Raw genomic sequence first — 17,991 nt, forward strand, 5'->3', positions numbered from 1 at the left:
GTGAACACGCTGATCTGGGATCAGCTCACGAAGGTACCCTCAGTCTTTTGCCTTTAATTGACTGAACAAGGGAAAGAGTCCCCTGACCCGTGCACTACACGTCTCCGGTGACAAGAGTTAGTATTTTTTTGTAATTATTGTTAGGAATGTAGAATTCAAGGCTGGAGGTATTGTATTTACCGTCTGGTCTATTTGTGTGAATATTTTGTGATAAAAACGAATGATATTGTAAAATGAAAAATAATTATACTAATGAGCGCTACGTTATCTGTACAGCATCGTTCAAATCTGAGAAAAAAAAAACAACTGTCTGAATGAACCTGAAGGATTTGCTGTAATTTTAACTTTTAATCCAGATTGATTCGTGGTGGATGGATGTTAACTCTGAGGCACCCTCAATTTCTTGTTTTATATTTCCAAAACCTGTCTTAACAACAACGGAAAATATTTTTTATAGAGTGCATTAGTAACCGTGGTTCAGTGATGATTACTTAGATCGACAAATGTGGCCGTTCCTCTGATGTGCAGGCCATAAAGATGTATAAAAAGCACTGGAAAAGGAGTAAATCCACATTAAGTGACTGAGATTTTCAGTGTGATAATATGAGCCGGTAAAATGTACAATGTTTATCTGTGAGATCCTTTATCAGTGAATTAATGATTTGATAAGGAAATTAATAATGATTGATGTTTATGTTGCACAAAATATGCTTCTTCTACCCATTTACATAAAGGTTTTACTGCATTTTTGATTTGTGGTTGTCATGAGCACAGTTACGCCTTAAGGAATAATTCAACGTTGTTTGAAATATGCTTTTTGTAGCCTGTTAGCTTAGCTTAGCATAATGACTGTAAACAGAGGGAAACAGCTAGCCTGGCTCCGTCCAGAGGTAACAAAAACCACCAATCAGCACCTCTGAGTTCCTTAATTAATATGTTAAATGTTGTTTGTTTAGTTTTCAGGAAGTTGCTGCTTCCGGCCAAGAAATAGTCTCACACATAAAACCACAACATTTGGGTTTTGTACAAATTACACAAACAATATTTAACATATTAATTAATTAGCTTAAGAGGTGAAGAAAGTGGAATTTTTTGCCTTCAGTCTGAAACAGGCTAACTGTTTCTCTATGCTAAGCTAAGCTAAGCTAGCAACCTGTTGGCTTTAGACAGACATGACAGTGATATCAATCTTCTCAACAAAAAAAAAAGCAAATCAGCATATTTCCCAACATGCCTAACTATTCCTTTAATTTTACTAATCACTGCTTTGGCGCTCCTCTTGTCCACTTCACACAGACTCAAACATTTTCAAGCATGTATGTAGATGCAAGCGATCGATAGAGGTTGAGTAAACTCAAAACGGTGTCACAGATGTGGCCTATAAGGACGGACACTGTTGCAGCAGGATGTTTCATTTCACCGATCTTGAAAGTTGACATTGTAGGAATAAGTCACGACGTTTGGAAGGACACAGATTGCTGCTGAGGAAACCGTACGAGCCGGAAGTCAGTCTGTGAATTTCTTTTTCAGCGATCGATCTGTGGTTACTAGAGATTTACTTTAATATATTGTTTTTGAGATGATTTTATATTTGAGAATACATGTTATATTTTGAATGACAGTAGAAGAGCTCATCATAGGTTTTAATCAATGTTTTTCTTAATAAGGTGACCTCAGTACTTGACGGGGGCTTTACTGAAGTTGCCCCAGTGAGGGCCTGTACAGTGTCAGACGGCTGTAGCAATAACGCAGTGACGTGTAGATTTGTTAGATCATGGCTGTTGTTGTTTAAAAACAGAACAGCTGTCTGCCTCATGCAGAAAGGGAAAAGAAACCTACCAAAGTGTATGTGGAGAGAGTACTGTAGACAAAAAAACCTCTTCATCTGCCTATCGCAGAGGGCTCTCACACGTGAAGCCCTCTCACCGTTTTACTCATTTCATCTCACCCAACTCTTAATTCACTACAGTGTGATTTTTAGCTTTAATTTTTATGTTTTTCTTCTCTGCTCTGATTTCTACCTTCTCACGGGTGCCATTATTCTTATATTTTCATACTGTCTGTGTGCATAAGGGGTTTGATTTGTGTGCATGTGTGGCACATACTTCCTTCTCATTCGATGCTGCTCAGTTTTGAGGCAGAAGTGACCTAATGAAGTTGGGGAGCTTCGTCTCGCCTCGACTAAACTGAACCCTTTGTCATTAGACGGTGGTGATGATGATGAAAGGGATGAGACACGTCACAACAGCGGCCTGGTAACAGGAGGTCAAAGGTGACTGACTTGCCTCGACAACCACTCTTACTCCCCAAATACACGTCGCTGTATTCAGGTGTAACTGCAGATTCAAATAAGGTTTTGTTTCTTTTTCTTTTTTTTTTAAATCGTGTATTTTCTCCCTTAATTTATACTCGTATAACATTGTCTTTAAACAAGGAAGACACAATAATGAAAAACAGAAGATAATAAAGTTGTTATTGTTGACACTGGATATCTGTCTGCTTTATTTTTCTCTCTCTACAACAGTTGGAAGATGCAATAGGTTTAAAAGGCAAATCTAAGGCTGTATGCCAGTTTTAGCTGGACAAAAAAGTGTCTCTAAACCCTGAACAGTTGTGATTATTAAGAGGAGCAGTACTGGAGCATCACTAGGATCAGGGGAGAAGAATTAATGACGAGTGTTTCATATTCACAGCATAGATAGGATAGTGTGGTCGGGTAAATATTAACAAATGTTAAGAATACGGTTGATGTGAAGTGATGTCAGAATAAAGTTTTTTGTCAGAAATTAACTATTTGACAGATTATTTCACATCGATAGTGTTTATATATAGAATAGAATAAACTGGCAGGATTGATATGAATCTGTTAAATTATGTTTGGTGTGAACAGTGTAAAATAAATACACTAAGAAACACTATGGACATGTGCAGCTGATACAGTAGGTAGTGCAGGTAAGAGTATAGGTGCCATCTGCACCCTGACACCCTCAAAGCTCTGTGGGTATTTTTATTATCTCTGCTGTCTTTATCATCTTATTATCTTTTATTATTATTATTATTATCGGACAGCTTTGCCATCAGAGGAGAATCTATTAGTGGAGGTTGACACCTGACAGGATCTTGTGTTTCTGAAACATGTCCTGTGTGCTCTGGTACCTGTTTGTATAAAATGATGAGCTGATTTCAGAAACATGTCGTGAGAGGCTGAGTGACAGTGTAGCTGTCACAGTTTTATCACGTCAGCTCTCTCAGCCTGCTGGACATTTCTAATAAAGTTCTATTTCTTCCATGTTGCCTTGTTTTGTCTCCACCTGCATCATTCAGACTAAAAACTTCCTTTCACCTCTGAAAAACCTTGCAAACGCGCACAAAAACAAGAGCTGCCGCCGCTTTTTTCGAGGATTTCACAGAAAAAGACATCAGCGGAGAGTTTTATCCATCTGGACTTTGACTTTTTCACTGGAGACGTAAGATTTGTTCACTTTTTAACGCTGTGTTGTTTCTACGTGTTTTTACATTTCTGAACCCAAAAAGTCACTGATGTAGCTTCACACTGACTTACAATATAATATATATTTGATATTTTCAGTGTAACTTGACTGTAGTGACCAATAAAATAGAACTTGAACTTGTTAAGTGAGAAACCAAGTGTGTCTCCAAAGATCAGAGGTCAAACAGCAGCGAACAGAGTTTGAAATAAAAAGTCAGACGGAGGAAACGTCCCAGTTTGGTTTCTAATGTTAATGTTTTACTTCCTGCTTTATCTTTGCCATTGATGTCATATGACTGAAAAGCCCAAATGCTGTATTTTCATAATGTTATACTAATAAATTTGGCTAATAAATAAAAATAATAGCAATAACAATACATGAAAAACAGAAGAATAGAATATATATATACACATACAGGCCCTATAGATGGTGGATATGGAGTATAAAATACATGGTGCCACGTGCACTACACACACACATATTTCATTTTTTAAGTAAAGGTAATGCTATATTGTTCATCAACCAGCTCCTCAGCACTGCCAGGTGTTAATGCACTGATCAGCTATGGGCAGACATCCAACCTTCATTTTATCAGCAATACACTTGTAAAGACAGTTTCAGTGCAAATAAACTAATTTGTTAAAGAATATAATAATGCTGGAGGAATTTCAGTCACAGCACAGAAGCCTGATTTACTAAAGTAATTAGTGAAAACACCATTTTTCCACCTTAGAAGCATTAACACTTGGCCTTAAAAGGCTATTAATGCTGCTGTTGTCTGTGTGGAGGTGCTCAGCTACTGTCAGGCCTCACAGATGCTTGATTCGGTTCAGTAGCAGCAGAGACAGACTGTCCTACCAGAACAATTTAGCCAGTTCTAGTCTATTTATTAATTATAAAGTCATCAGTTTATCATACAATAAACCTTGTATATGTGTCATACACATATAACTGTCTAATATCCCTCGTGAAACTTCACAGCAGTGGATTCAGGAGCTGTAAGATGAGTTCATATTGTCATTTTGGACTCAATACAATGAATTCTTATTACATTTATAGTCCATTACAAAGTCACTGCTGATGGATTTAATTATTTGTCCCAATATTTTCACTCATTTGCCGCTAACCTTGCCGCTGTGCGCGCGGCGCCGCGTCTCCTCCTGTTTGACCGTTTCCAGGGTAACGCGCTGAAGCTCGTGCCAATCAGGACCGAATCAGCTCGAGGAGTCAAACTGAGCATCGACTCAAAGCCCTCAGGCCTGTCCGCTGACTGCCGGCACAGATTTGGGAACTGATATCTGTTTGTCTTCATGAGCTCGTCTGGTTCAGGTTAGTGTGTCAAGTTACTGGTCAGACTGTACGTTTTAAAACCTGAAACAGTGGCCTGAGATAACAGAGATGGTCTTTAATACTGGTAATATATTGGCTTTTAGTCATTTCAGTCACAGCCAGCTGAGCATTAGAGGGGAGAAATCCTCCATTACAGTGTTTAAGTGCACTGACTTGTGTGGCTATGTCCAATTTGGGGAGTGGGAGGAACAGGAAAGCATAGTCCTCTCAGTGAGAACAAGCTAAATTGTCTTGGTCTCCTGGACAACTGTGCAACATAACCCCCCCCCCCCCCCACTCCTTATGAGCGCCCAGTCAGTCCTAAACCTCTGGGAGACACTGGGGACGGTGTGTTTGTGTGCTGCTGCTCAGGGTCTGCATATTTGTCTCCAGCAACAGGACATGGCTGACAGGCGCGGAGCAGAGAGAGATACAGCGGATACTGATGAGCTTCTTTACACTGGTCTGTCTGTCTGTCTGTCTAAGCAGTATATCTATATCATGTATTTCTCACTCTGACTGGACTGTGCACCCACTCTCGTCCGCCCTCACAGATCTCACTGACAGCAGCAGGGTGGATTCTCCGCCTCTCAAACTGGACCACTGTGACCTTCTGCTCGATGCCATCGATGCTCAGCTCGGTCAGCTCCAGGTCAGCGATTCTCATTCTGTCTGTCTGCATGTATGCATGTGCAATCAGGGATATACTTTTTTTTAACAGTGATTGTGACTAATGTATGCAGATCCGGCCCCAGAAACATCAGGCAATTTCTCGAGACTGTGATTGCAGCAAAGCAGGTAGTTTCTGTCATATCACACATCTTATACCAGATTATTTTCTCAGATGAGACTCAGTGTATTGTGATCTCTTTTTATAGCTCCGCTTGTGTGGAGTCAGTCTCTGAGCAAAGACACAGGCCTTGGAAGTACAACTCAAACAAACGACACTCCCATGTCTTGCCTTGATTTGATAAGCACTCTGACGGTGGAGCAAACATCAGGTAATCTTTCAATATCAACAGCAAAAACTGTTTTCAAGATAAATTCCTCTAAAAACGTTGTCTCTTTAAAGGCTTCTGTTCTGCTCCTCAGCAGATTTTGCCAACATAATGTGTGTGCTTGAGTTTGTATAAATGATCTTAATCTGGTAACATTTGTTGATGTGAAAGAGTTCCCTTGGGATGACAGCACCCAGTTTTTTTTACTCACACAAGAGAACCCCTTCGATGCTCTGCTTCCCCTCCAGATAGGAGCACAGGCTGCCGGGAAGGTCCTGTCAGTCACGAGGAAACTGAACAGGGGTTAGACAGACGCACGAGAGACGAAGAGGATGTGGAGTCTCAGAAGGAGCAGGTCATCTGGAGGCTCGAGAGGCTGCTTGGAGACACCTGTAACGAGGCAAAGATGGCAGGAGAAACCCACCTTCCTTCAGACAGCGTCTGCACTGAGGACTTTGTCAGACGCTTCAGAGACGAGATGGTCGAACTTGCATGGCCTGAGAGTGACTTTCAGCAACTAGGCAAAGAAGAAGAGGCTGAGAGGACAGAGATATCTGACTGTGACACTTGTCAGAGTGACCTGAAGAGACAAAGGGCTCTTATTGGTGACAGACGAGGAGCAACAACGAAAACCAGAAAAGACACAGAGACCGCTCACTGTTCAAACAAGCCGTGCCAAAGAAAGCAACTAGAGAAACGTCTTTCTGAAAGCTACGGAGTAAACACATCACACGTTGGCGAGAAAGCAGGAGCTGGAGAGAGATCCAACACACCACAGAGGCTTGGTGATGATGGCAGCAGTGAGTGCTCTCTTTATAGATTCTTGGGGGACACAGCTGTCAAACATGAGCTGAATTTTCATTATTGTTCTTGTGTTTTCAACACAAGGATTAAGAGAAAAGTCCTACATCTGTCTGTCCGCCTGTGTGTCCAGCTCTTTGCTGCAGAGCAGAATATCCCCACAACTACTTGACAGGTTGCTATTTAATCTGGTAGGAATATTCATGCTCCCCCAGAGGATTGTTCCTAACGATTTTTAAGACTGATCGTTCTTCTGGACCCAAAGTCATGTTAAACTTTCCCTTTAATCAATAGTACAGTCTTAAGACTTTGCAGTACCCTTTGGCCAAAATGCCTAATGCATAATGATGTTTGCAGCTCAGATTCATGCTCCCAAGTGGATGAACCCAAAGTGTCATCCAAAGAAAACATCTTTATCCCACAGAATAGCACGAGTGTGTTTGTAGCAGAACTTTTGTATTGTGGGTTGTAGTTTCCATTTCAGCCTCTACTAGCCAAACTAGTCGTTTTCCTTTTATGTGTCCTGTACTCCTTTGTTCTGTCTCCCTCCTCTTTCAGTCTCCCACACAACAGAACGTGAAAACCTGCAGCAGAACAACAGCCGATCTCCTAAGGCCAGGTGCTTGGCAGGTACCGCACACAGATTACTCTGCACCAGCAAGCACCGTCATGCCAACCCTCAAGGAAATCCTGTCACTACAAATAGCGACTGTGGCACGCTTGTTTCTTTTACAGGAGTGCCTGTGCGAAGTTTTGACACCGTGTCCATTGACAGTGACCTCGACTCAGTCTGCACACAGCAAGTCAGGCAGCATATTCACAGGCGGCCCGGTGAGAGACTGCAGACAATGTGCAGGGAAGCTAGTCTCTCTCTTAAAACAGTCACTAACAGAACAGTTGACAGCACAAACTGAAAAACTGAATGATAATTAAGGATGACAGTCGAGACAATCTTGGAAACAAGCTCTTTAAATGTAGAAGTAAAAGTAACAGGAGTACAAAAAATATGACATTACAGTTAACAGTGTTTGTGTGATCCGCCCAGGATGGTGCTCTCTCATCCAGTCTGTCACGGCTATGGGCGACTCCTGTACCAACCAGAGTGACTCTGACACTCCATCAAAGGGGGAAAGTGAACCTCGGTCCACATCAGGTAAAGCAAGTTCTGACTGTGTATTCCTTTATGGGCTCACGGGACTGACTGGAAAATGTCATCTTTATATGGTACAGAATTGACCTCTCTTTGTTTGCGAAGGCCAGAGATCCTCGTACGGAAATGTACAAAACAGAAGTCCTTCTGTTCGTAAAGCACAGCGACATAAGAGAGAAACTTACAGGTAAACCAAATGGAAAAAAGACATTAAAAAACTTTGTGTACAATGTGTACAACTGTGTGTGCTTGTGTATCGCAGACTTGTGTGTTCTTTGGGTGACACTGACAAGGACACAGACGAGGAGATTCATGGCTGGAGCAGGAGATGCAGACCTGAGAGGACATCAGGGAGGCTGCAGTCTGACTGGGTCAAGATGAAAGAGCGGCTCTCCACACTCCGACTAGTGAGTATGAGTCTCCCAGTATCATATGTAGTATGATTTAAGAAATGTTTTCATGTTAACTGTATACATTCTCCTGTGTGTGTGTGCATGAGACATCACTTAACTGTTTTGTGTGTCTGGTTCAGAAATGTGAGAAAGAGGAAGAGACGCTGCGGTTGAAGACGATTCAGTTAAAAGATGTTGAGTTCTCCCTCACTGAACTTCAACAGAGAAGAAAGGTAAAGTTTAGCATCTTATATGCAGTGGTTTACCAGAGGACTGTGTACAGAAGTCTCACAGTTCATGCTGTATTTCCCAGCATGCTGTGCAGGAATTAGAGCGACTGACAGCAGAGACAGCAAAGATGGAGAAGGAGAAGAGGACTCTGGAGTTTGTCCTGAGAGACAGCAGGGCAGGGAGGGACTCTGCTAGGTATACATCCAAATCAAGCTGTGTGCATAGACATGGTAACATCACATTGTATTAACATAACTGTGTGCTACGTAAAGGATGGTTCTGTAAAATAACAACACAACAATGAATGTGTTGTAGTTCTCAGCTACATGAGCTGCAAAGGTCCTGTAGAGACATGGGAGACGACCTCACAACTCAGAGTCAACGTAAACAGACACTGAAGGATGGAGCCCTCATGGAGAGGGTAATGAAACCTGAATGAAGCAACATGTCTTTCGATCGCATGTTTTAATATAGTCAGGCTTTTTTTTTTTTTTTTTTTTTTTTAAATACTGAATGTTTGCTGTTGCTCCACAAACAGCCCAGTGCGGCCATGTCGGTGCTGGAGAGGGAGGAGATGGACAGACAGCTGGATAGTGCCAAAACAGAACTGTTTGCTGAGCAGCGACGTGCAAGAGAGAAGCTAGAGTCCATGGAAGAGGTACTGTGTTAGGACCTATTTCTATCTAGAATTACGATGACTATTATAAACAAAAGATTGAAATCGGTTAAAGTAATTACAAGTGTTCATACTATAAAACTAAATGCTTAAGTAATGCACAAAATATCCAAAAAGCAGCTCAACCAGTTTGAATTAAAGCCAAACGGTAACAAGCGGGTTTCACTTTAAACTCACGTTAGCTAGTTTAATTCTGACACCAATAACACAGATCATGTGTAGTATTACTAATGTCTCATTTTAGCTCTTTATAGAGATCGTTCAGCACCTTGAGTGAAACTGCAGGGTGAAGGTATTTGTTTGTGTGTGAAAGACAGATTAACGTTCTGTGTTTTAAAACATCTCTGCACGTGTGTTCACGTATGATCTTGGGGCAGACACTGGAGGAGACTCATGAGGAGCTCCAGAGGGTCACAGAGGCAGAGAGCTTACTGAGGAGCAGGTGTGCCTGTCTGGAGGAAAGACTGAGGCAGAAAAAGGATCAGATTGAGGTGACACCTTATGACATCCTACTCTAAAAATTAAATATTGATCTGTTGACCAAATGTTACACTGGCAACGTCCTCTTTTTGCTTTATTATTTTCTAACCATCCCTATTTTTTCGGTGTGTGTCTTTCTGCTGTAGGGTGAACTCGAAGAACGTAAGATCAGAGTAGGTACTCTGGAGAAGATGTTGGCCCAGAGGGAGCTGCAGCTGCTGGGCTTACAGGAGCAGCGTGGGGCCTTACAAGCAGAAAGAGATGAACTGAAGAGGGAGCTACAACACCAGGAAACCCAGCACAGCAAAGCAGCGACAGAAGCTCAGGAGCAAGCCCACAGAAAAATGGTGACCGGTGACGCCAAGGTTTTCTCCAGGGCATGTTTTTTTTTCTTTCTATGGAAGTAATCAGGGTTCCCTCTTTTTTATTTCAGGAGGCAGCACTGAAGCATCAGAAGAAAGATTTGTCTTTGGCTCATGAGCAGCAAATCCAAAAGGTGACAAACATGTCTGCAATACTGCCTCTTTAAAAGAAAAACAGTTTAATTAAAGATGGAGAAATCCTTCTGGTGGCCTTCTCCTCAGGTTAAACAGCAGACTGGAGAGGGGAAGGCAAAGGCTTTGAACGAACAAGCTGCATCTCTCACACAACATATTGAGTCCTTGAAAAGTTCCATTCAGGTCAGTGTGTTTCTCTGAATATGTGAAATCTACTGCTATGCTATCTCAGTGTGAACTATCCGGAAAACTGTTTCAAGTACTTTCCATTGCCATGAATGTATTTGTCTGTTACGCTTGGGTGCCACTAGCGGTGATCATGATTATTGCACAATACACTATATATACAGTGAGCAAAAACACTCACAGGGTGACTTTTCAAGATGTGATCTCTCCTATTCGTGCAGCTAAAAGAAGTAGAGGCACAGAGGCTGAGGGATTCTCTGCTGCAGCAGACGGAGGAGGCAAAGAGCCGTGAGGAAGAGCTGCGTGTCGAAGCTTTGGAAAAGGTACTCTGATAATCCGAAAATATGCAACGTTTTTCAACACGAAAATGCATCTTATGCACAGCATGTTTCCCATTCAGGCGCACAAAGCCATAGACGAGGAGAGGAGGAAGTGGGAGGCAGAAAAAGTGGAAGCTGTACAGGTGCACTGTGGGATACTGGAAGAGCAGCACAGAGAGAGTCTGAGAAGCACGAGGAGTGAGATGCAGCGAGAGAAGAGTAAAGCACTGGCTCTTCAAACTAAAGTGGTGGAACTGAAAACAGTAAGGTGACTCGCCTCCATGACGCGTAACATTGCCATAAATAAATCACAATAAGCTTTCATTTGGTCTTTGTATGGTCTTCATTTTATCTGTAAGAGAGTCCAGGAGTTGGAGAGTGACAGCTGTGTGCAGCAGAGGCAGCAGGAATCCTTGCTGGCTGTTATTTGCAGATCATTGAAAGAGGAGCACCAGGCTGAGCTGCAGAAGTTGCAGAGACAGATGACACAGGTACAAGAAAACCACAGGAAGTAATTATTTCAGGCACGTGAAGAGATGTGTTGTTGTAGAAAAGCTGAAGCGGTTTGGTGTGTGGTCACAGGAGAGTCAGGGGGCAGTGCTGCGACTCAAGCAGACTGTCCAGCTGACAGAGAGAGAGGCTGACAGGCTGCGGGTGATGCTGGATGAAAGGGAGGGCAGTCATAACCAAATCACAGCTGAGCTGGAGCAGCAGCACTGGCTCTGGGCTCAGGAGATGGGAGCGGAGTGCCAGCACCTACATGTCCTAGTGGAGCAGGGTGGAGCCAAACAAAGTCCGGTGCAGCTTCCTCCCAGGTGTAACTTCCTTCTCTGGCTTACATACATATCTGGTTTAGAGAGAAGTGAGCACTTGGTAGACAACAGGGTGTGTTTGACAGTTGGTGCCTCTGTGTTGTGCAGTCCTACAGTACCTGAGGCGCTTACAAACCTGAGAACATTAAGAGAACAGTTGAAGCACTTGATTAGCCACCTACACCAGGAGCTTGACTCACTGAAACAAACCACGGAGCAGCTGAGAGAAGACAAGGTATAGTATAGTATAGTAACTGTTGGTGCTGCACAGAACATTAAATATGTACATGAATACATGTCTACAAGGTCATATTTCTTCAGGAGCGAGAATTGAGCATCCAGAGGCAACAGCTGAGGATTGAAAGAGACCAAGCCTTGGATTCTCTGAAGAAGCGTCTCATTCAGGCATGAACGCACGCACTATATGTAATATGTTTATAGCACTGTTTACAGCTCATGTTGGTGCAAACAGACACAGAATACTCATCACTGACAGTGTTCTTGTCCCGCGTCGTATTTCTGCAGGAGCACATTGAAGAGTTAAGCAGTCTGAGGTGGGCTCATACATGTGATGGAGTGGCCGAGGGGGGAGGAGCAGCGGCATCTCTTCGCAAACAGCTGAGGGCCAAAGACATGGAGCTCAGGCAGGTTCAGAGGAGCATGGCTCAGTGGAAGGAACAGACCGCAGCTCGCCTGGCATGCAAGTTTGAAGAGGAGTTGACAGCAGAACTGGAGAGGTAACGTGAACAAGTCAAAATACAGGCGCATTCATTTTGTCCTTATCAAGTACCAAGCAGTTAAGCGTTACTCAAATTTTTGCCATCCCACAGGTGCAAGACAAAGTTGTTAATGGGCAGGTAACTGGCGTCTGTCTGTGAAAACTAGCTAACATACTAACCGGCTGTCTGTGCTCACAAGACCATGATCTCACCTCAACTCACTGCAATACGCATTTCATACCATAGACGTGACTGTAATAACTGATCTGTGCAAACCCCTAACTCCTTCATCTGGTTATGTTCTTAATTACTCTCAAACAACAACCACTGAAAAGCCTGTTTGTTTGCTTTACAGAAAAACATCAAGGACGGCACAGGAGAGGCAGAGGAAGCCTGAGAGGCCTGCAGGAGAGATGAAGCTGAGTGCAAAGGTAAATGTTTTACTGCGGGCATGAACAGCAGGCTCTGACAGATACGTGACCTGTACATATTCGATATCCATGTATTTATTGATAAATACCTCTATGTCTCTGTGTCTTTCCCCCCCATCAGGAAACTCTCAGCTGTCCCTCCCTCCACGTTGCTGCCTCCCACAGCCCCTCAGACGTGGCTTCATTTAAGCTTCTGCGTTACCTCCAGAGCAGAGTCAAGCAGCTCCGTGTCGAAAACCAGGCTCACACCTGGAGCCCACCGCCTGCAAATACAGTCCCCTCACATCTGTCAGGATCCTATCTGACAACAGTGAGTACATTGTGTTATTACTTCAGTGGTGATAAACATTTATACTGCAAACATTAGTGATTGAGATTCACCATAGGGCCGGCTGAAGTATTTCTATTAAGATTTTATGATATTTTTAAACATCCAAGACACATATGTAGGAAGAAATCCACATAATTAGATCACCATTAGCTTATCTTGAACATGACAACAATGTGGCCACAGCTGAACATTGTAAAATGTGCTTTCCAAACACATTCAGGTCTTCGTAAAACCTTTGTGGACAGAATAGCAAGCAGAACATTGTCAAGTACAACTGAAAAGACACAAATCAATAACAGTTTGATCTGTTTTTCTTTAACATCTGAATATTATTTCTGTCCTTGTCTGAATAATATTATAACAGCTCATACTGGTGTCTCCTTTTTAGATCACACAACATCAGGACATTGCTGGGACTCAGAGCGACTCATCAGTCAGGACTGTCTCAAGTTAAGGACATGAAACCTTACTCTGTGTGTGCATGTGCATAAAGTTATCAGTCCGAGTCATTTCAAGCTGTTTCTGTTACATGTGCTTAAGATAGCAGATTAACAAGCAGGTCACGGTGACACAACCGTAGAGTTGGTCGTCGAGGTCACATTCCTCTGTGCGAAGGCAGTCAAATTTTATGGGCTACGGTCACAGTGAACTGTGAGTGATGAACAGACATTTCACTGGGGATCATGTGAGTTATGTCAGAAAGCCTCGTAAAGCTGACAGTTCTGTGGGAATCCCTTGAATACTCATAAATGCTACATGACTGCGAATTGGACAATTAAAAAGTTTTGTAGATTTCTGACAAGTTCAAGCTAAATTATGGGAGTAGCCTTTAAACATCTGGGTCACCTTTGTGGAAAAAAAAAAAATCCTTTGGGACTGATGCCTAATTGTTAAAAAATGAATTCCCTATGATTACATGTGTTATCACAGATGCAGTATTTTATTGTCAAATTGTTGGCTGTCCTCCTGCTCCCGTGGTTTTTAAGCAGGCTGGAGAAGTTGTGTTGTTAAATGTTAAAAAAGGAGAACATAGTCTCTGTCTTGGCTCAGACTATCCTCTGTAGAGCAGGCACGAGCTGAACTACTGAATTAAATCAGCCTCAACAAAAAGGCTCTAACTTACCTTAAAACAGCACACACAACAGTGAATCTTTTCATTCAGTATCTCTTGTGTCTTTTGAATCTCTACATGTATAATGTAAGAGTTTATTTAAAAATAAAAGGTAATAACACTCAAAGGCTGGTGGCATTTCTGCTAACATACATATGAAAATACAATCAAATCATAAAAAGGTGCATAAACTTCCTCAAAGCTCACAGAGGGCGTACTTGCTAAGCACTATAATCTTTCTACGACAAGTACAATTTCAAACAGGAAGTCTCGCTGTGAGCAAATGTGATCACGCAGGACAACTTTACTGTCCTGTTAGCGATGCCCAGAAGCTGAACATAAAAACTGTACAAAATTCAGGCGCTGCACACTGATGTTTAACAAAGACCAACGTCGTATTTACATCAGTATGTCAGTGGTTTGTTGGCCAGGCTTTGGCAAAATTATATACAAATTGTCTTATTTCTGAGGGCAAAGGTTAACCCTGTAAGGTATATAAAACGGGTTATGTAAGGCTGTCTGTAGAACTTCTATAAGTGCTGAGATCATGACAGTTACTTTGGAGATATAAATTAATAAAAGTGATTGATCAGGTCAGCATTACTCTTACATCTTATGTATAGTTGAGCGTGACAATAGTCAGAAAACTGACTGTAAAGGAAAAAATGTTTTTGCACAAACTGTCCAAAGCAGTACAATATTAACATAAAGCCATAACTGCCAAACTGACCAACTTCAAGTATTTCCAAGTCCTCTTACAGTCTTTTGTTTGACTACATGTCCAGTCTCTTACTTTGGCGTGGCTTTTCGAGTCATCAAACACCTTTACATTTCCATGTCCTCCTCTCCAGAGCCGTTGGCTACAGGAAAGCTGTAAAGAGAAGAGTGTGTGTCTGCAGGTGGACTGGAGGGGCTGAGGGCACCGTGAGGGCTGGGAGACGGGCACGGGGTCGGGGGTTGTCGGGCTACGGTCTGTTGTTTGCGCTGTTTCTGTAATGAGCCCTTTCGCTTCCGACAGAAGGGATCGTCTGGTGGGCGCCACAACACCAACTCCATGCAGGAGTGGCTCCTGTAAGTTTGAGGACAAAGCAGGTGAGACTAAAGAAACACGTGGGAACAGACGTGAAAACACAAAAAGAAAGAAAAGAAAATTTCAGACCCGAAGTATTCAGTTTTCAAGAAATAACGGCAATTAATTTGATAAGGTGGACCTGAAATATAAAGTCTATGCAGCATTCTGTAAAATCTGCATTTATGAACTTCATTTTCAATTAAGTTTCATGATTCTTTTTATTTACAGTCAAGCCATTATTTCTGTGTTAATGTTCTTTTGACTTTACCCTGAATGGTGAAACGGATGTTTAAGGTTGTTTCTGTGTCCAGTTATGACTCACTGTGGGAGTGGAAATGTAAAAACAGACTAATGTGTACGTGTGGCTTTATAAATGCGACAAAAAGTCATCTGATTACGCACGTCTTAATTTGTACACAGTTTTAGTTGTGCATCTACACAGAGTTTTATGCTTTTGAGCCCCAGGGGAAAATATGTGTCTAGAGCAGGAAGAGGAGGAGCACGAGTCATGTTACTTCACTCAACACTGAACGTTCCAGTAATAAAACAAGGAGAACCTACACAGACTGGGCTACTGTGTGGGGTAGGATGTCGCTGATGCCGCGCTGAAGACCCTCCTTCAAACTGTCAGAGATCACCAGCACGGGCCGTCTCGGGGCTGGCTCTACATCCAGATTGTCGTCCTCATCGTCATCCTCCAGCGTTATTCTGTGATACATCAATATCACAGTATTCACTCAAATGAATAGAGGGTACAGTATGTGTTGAGGTGATCTTTTCATGTAATACAACCCCCAAATGGCAAAACAAACCCATCATGGCAGTACTAGGAAGGAAACCAACAACTATCTTGACAATGTTTCAGAGACACCCTGGGGTGGGTGATATGGACAAATGACTTACAAGACGATTGTCACAGCAACACAGCATTAGCATGACACTGCTGACAGATACTAAAGGATTCAGAATCATGAATCAAGTATTTCTTTAAAACAATTTCAGATTGGTTTGCAACAGAAAATACAACAGAAAATACTTTTATTAAATGAAATAATTACATTTTGACTTGTTCTCACTTCTTCTCCACTCTTTAGAGTGGTCGAAAATATTATAATATAATAATTCTGTCACAAAGTAATAATATGGCGAGACAATAATTGATAACACTGGACTGTCACCCATTTATGCAGCAGCTCCTCACCTGGCAAACAATGTTACACTAAAGAAATTCTTCAAGCATTTGAGAGCCTAAACATCTGGTTCTATTTTAAAGTCACATCAGCAGATATTCTGATCTCTTTCAGATTGGTGACCTTTCCACCGTGTAACCTTCCTCCGGCCAAATTCACGTTGGAATTCAAGCCCCCTGTGAAAGAAAGAATCGCTTCGTGTTGCTTCTCTTTTGTCTACAATGGTCTGAAAAGTTATACCTGAATACTTCCTGCACAGCTGTGTTTTACCATTTTAGCTGTGATTTGTTTGTTTCTCCATGTAAATGTATCTATGGCAGCTACTGAATGTTTGTGTTTGCCACTTGGGGGAGTGACTGCTGTCACTTCTCTGTACTCACATGCCACATGTGAACTGCTCGGTCTACTAACACTATATTTTCTTCTCTTCATACTTGTTTTACCCTTAGAATAGCTTGTTGGAGGCAGGATCTTTGGTCATAAGGTGTCGAGTCTGATTCTCACAAGCAACCAGCCAGGTAGTTGGCAGCTGTTGCAGCTTTTTGCACATTACAGTAAATACCTGTCTTCTATCTCTTGAAGTTTCCTCTGAGCTGCCTCGATCTCCATGCAAGAACCCTCTGCTTCGGGTCGGGCCAGAGCAGAGGAGGGCTCGGGCAAAGTCAAGTTCTGAGGTGCTGGGCTGGGCTGTAGAAGTGGAGGGCTGGATGGCTGTGCAGACAGAGGAGGGCAGCTGTTTGCTGCAGGCCAGTCGTGTGGAGCGCTGGTGTTTGTGTTCTCTGGAATGTCCACCTCTGTCTCGGACATCAACTTTCTCCTTTTGGCACTGCATCCCCTGAGAAAAAGAAAAAAAAAAGATATGTTTTATAAGCCCCTCATTTCCAGACACCTTAAGTAAGACCGCTTTTTGTCACTTACTCATCACCAACTCTCCTCCTGTTCTTCCTCAGGCATCGTGTCTCCCAGCTGCCACAGGATGGTGAAAACAAGTGTGTCAAAAACAGAAGATAAAACATGAAGAGTTACGATTGAAAAGATGGTTCAAGTGTTGCCAGCGTGTTAATGACAAACGAAATCATCAGCTCCTCACTTGTTAGAGAGTGTTGCTCTCTGAAGGTGGCCAGACGTGCTTGGAGGTCCGAGGTCAAATTCAGGAAGGCTTGTGGGGCCTGAAAATGAATACATGGCTGGCAGAAACCCCAGTCCACCGTTTGTGGGAGCGGAGTGATGCATGGAGGAGGTCCAGGCAAATGATTTGGAGACACACGGGTAGAGAACTACGAACGGATCTGATCTGCAGGATCGGTATTGACACCAATCAGCTAATAACGGTATCTTCTGTAATCTACATGACGCACAAGTTATAAATGTGTGGACAGCTGGCTGCTTGTCAAGCTAGCTCAAAATTGCCACACCTCTACGGACACAAAACAATGTCAGCTTCATCCCTGCGCCGAATAACAACTTTACATTAGTTTACCACAAACATACCAGCGTTAGCGTGACAGACCAGATCTGTGCAGCTGCCCTGCACCTTGCTGTTTTTGTTGTTGATGTTTTGCTAGCTAGCCTCCGTCAGTTCATTGGCAGTTGACTTCTTCTGGCGTATCGCCATTAGCACACAGCAACAGGCTTAGCACGCTCAGGCCTGACTCCACCCCATAGTGAGTTAAAATACCACCTGAAAGAAGGAAAAGCCCCCAGATGAACGGTTCCTGTGGCGTGAACTCCTTCAAAGGCAGACTGAGTTAAATACAGTGCGAGTCGTCAAGCT

At 42.6% G+C, this 17,991-nt stretch overlaps 2 protein-coding genes across 2 annotated transcripts; one reads left to right on the forward strand and one right to left on the reverse strand.

Moving 5' to 3' along the window:
* Nucleotides 1–5,222: 5,222 nt before the first annotated feature.
* Nucleotides 5,223–13,298, forward strand: LOC139203574 (trichohyalin). Its single transcript, XM_070833388.1, has 28 exons — nt 5,223–5,283; nt 5,375–5,472; nt 5,564–5,618; nt 5,699–5,821; nt 6,067–6,624; nt 7,178–7,249; nt 7,355–7,450; nt 7,665–7,772; nt 7,875–7,956; nt 8,032–8,176; nt 8,302–8,394; nt 8,475–8,587; nt 8,708–8,813; nt 8,931–9,050; nt 9,446–9,559; nt 9,695–9,913; nt 10,166–10,228; nt 10,453–10,554; nt 10,632–10,814; nt 10,911–11,042; nt 11,134–11,366; nt 11,472–11,598; nt 11,685–11,768; nt 11,889–12,100; nt 12,194–12,220; nt 12,438–12,513; nt 12,635–12,823; nt 13,233–13,298. Exons 1-28 carry the CDS (start codon nt 5,223–5,225, stop codon nt 13,296–13,298), a joined length of 3,657 nt encoding a protein of 1,218 aa, XP_070689489.1.
* A 379-nt stretch (nt 13,299–13,677) lies between these two features.
* Nucleotides 13,678–17,944, reverse strand: ccdc117 (coiled-coil domain containing 117). The gene is made up of 5 exons (XM_070834002.1): nt 17,308–17,944; nt 17,136–17,183; nt 16,780–17,052; nt 15,589–15,735; nt 13,678–15,024 (listed from the first exon to the last, which is right to left on the reverse strand). The coding sequence occupies exons 1-5, from the start codon at nt 17,448–17,450 to the stop codon at nt 14,781–14,783; spliced, it is 855 nt and encodes a 284-aa protein (XP_070690103.1). The 5' UTR covers nt 17,451–17,944; the 3' UTR covers nt 13,678–14,780.
* Between the last annotated feature and the right edge of the window lie 47 nt (nt 17,945–17,991).

The sequence above is a fragment of the Pempheris klunzingeri genome, chromosome 7 (assembly GCF_042242105.1).
Source record: "Pempheris klunzingeri isolate RE-2024b chromosome 7, fPemKlu1.hap1, whole genome shotgun sequence".
NCBI lineage: Eukaryota > Metazoa > Chordata > Actinopteri > Acropomatiformes > Pempheridae > Pempheris > Pempheris klunzingeri.

What these genes read in the sequence shown, in the direction of transcription:
- LOC139203574 (XM_070833388.1), top strand. Translation starts at nt 5,223, where the DNA reads ATGGCTGACAGGCGCGGAGCAGAGAGAGATACAGCGGATACTGATGAG. An exon ending in TGATGAGCTTCTTTACACTG is followed by an intron (nt 5,284 to 5,374) that starts GTCTGTCTGTCT and finishes CCGCCCTCACAG; the next exon opens with ATCTCACTGACAGCAGCAGG. An exon ending in CTCAGCTCGGTCAGCTCCAG is followed by an intron (nt 5,473 to 5,563) that starts GTCAGCGATTCT and finishes TAATGTATGCAG; the next exon opens with ATCCGGCCCCAGAAACATCA.
- ccdc117 (XM_070834002.1), bottom strand. Translation starts at nt 17,450, where the DNA reads ATGCATCACTCCGCTCCCACAAACGGTGGACTGGGGTTTCTGCCAGCC. An exon ending in AGGAGGAGAGTTGGTGATGA is followed by an intron (nt 17,053 to 17,135) that starts GTAAGTGACAAA and finishes TCTTTTTCTCAG; the next exon opens with GGGATGCAGTGCCAAAAGGA. An exon ending in CACACAGTAGCCCAGTCTGT is followed by an intron (nt 15,025 to 15,588) that starts GTAGGTTCTCCT and finishes TCAAACTTACAG; the next exon opens with GAGCCACTCCTGCATGGAGT.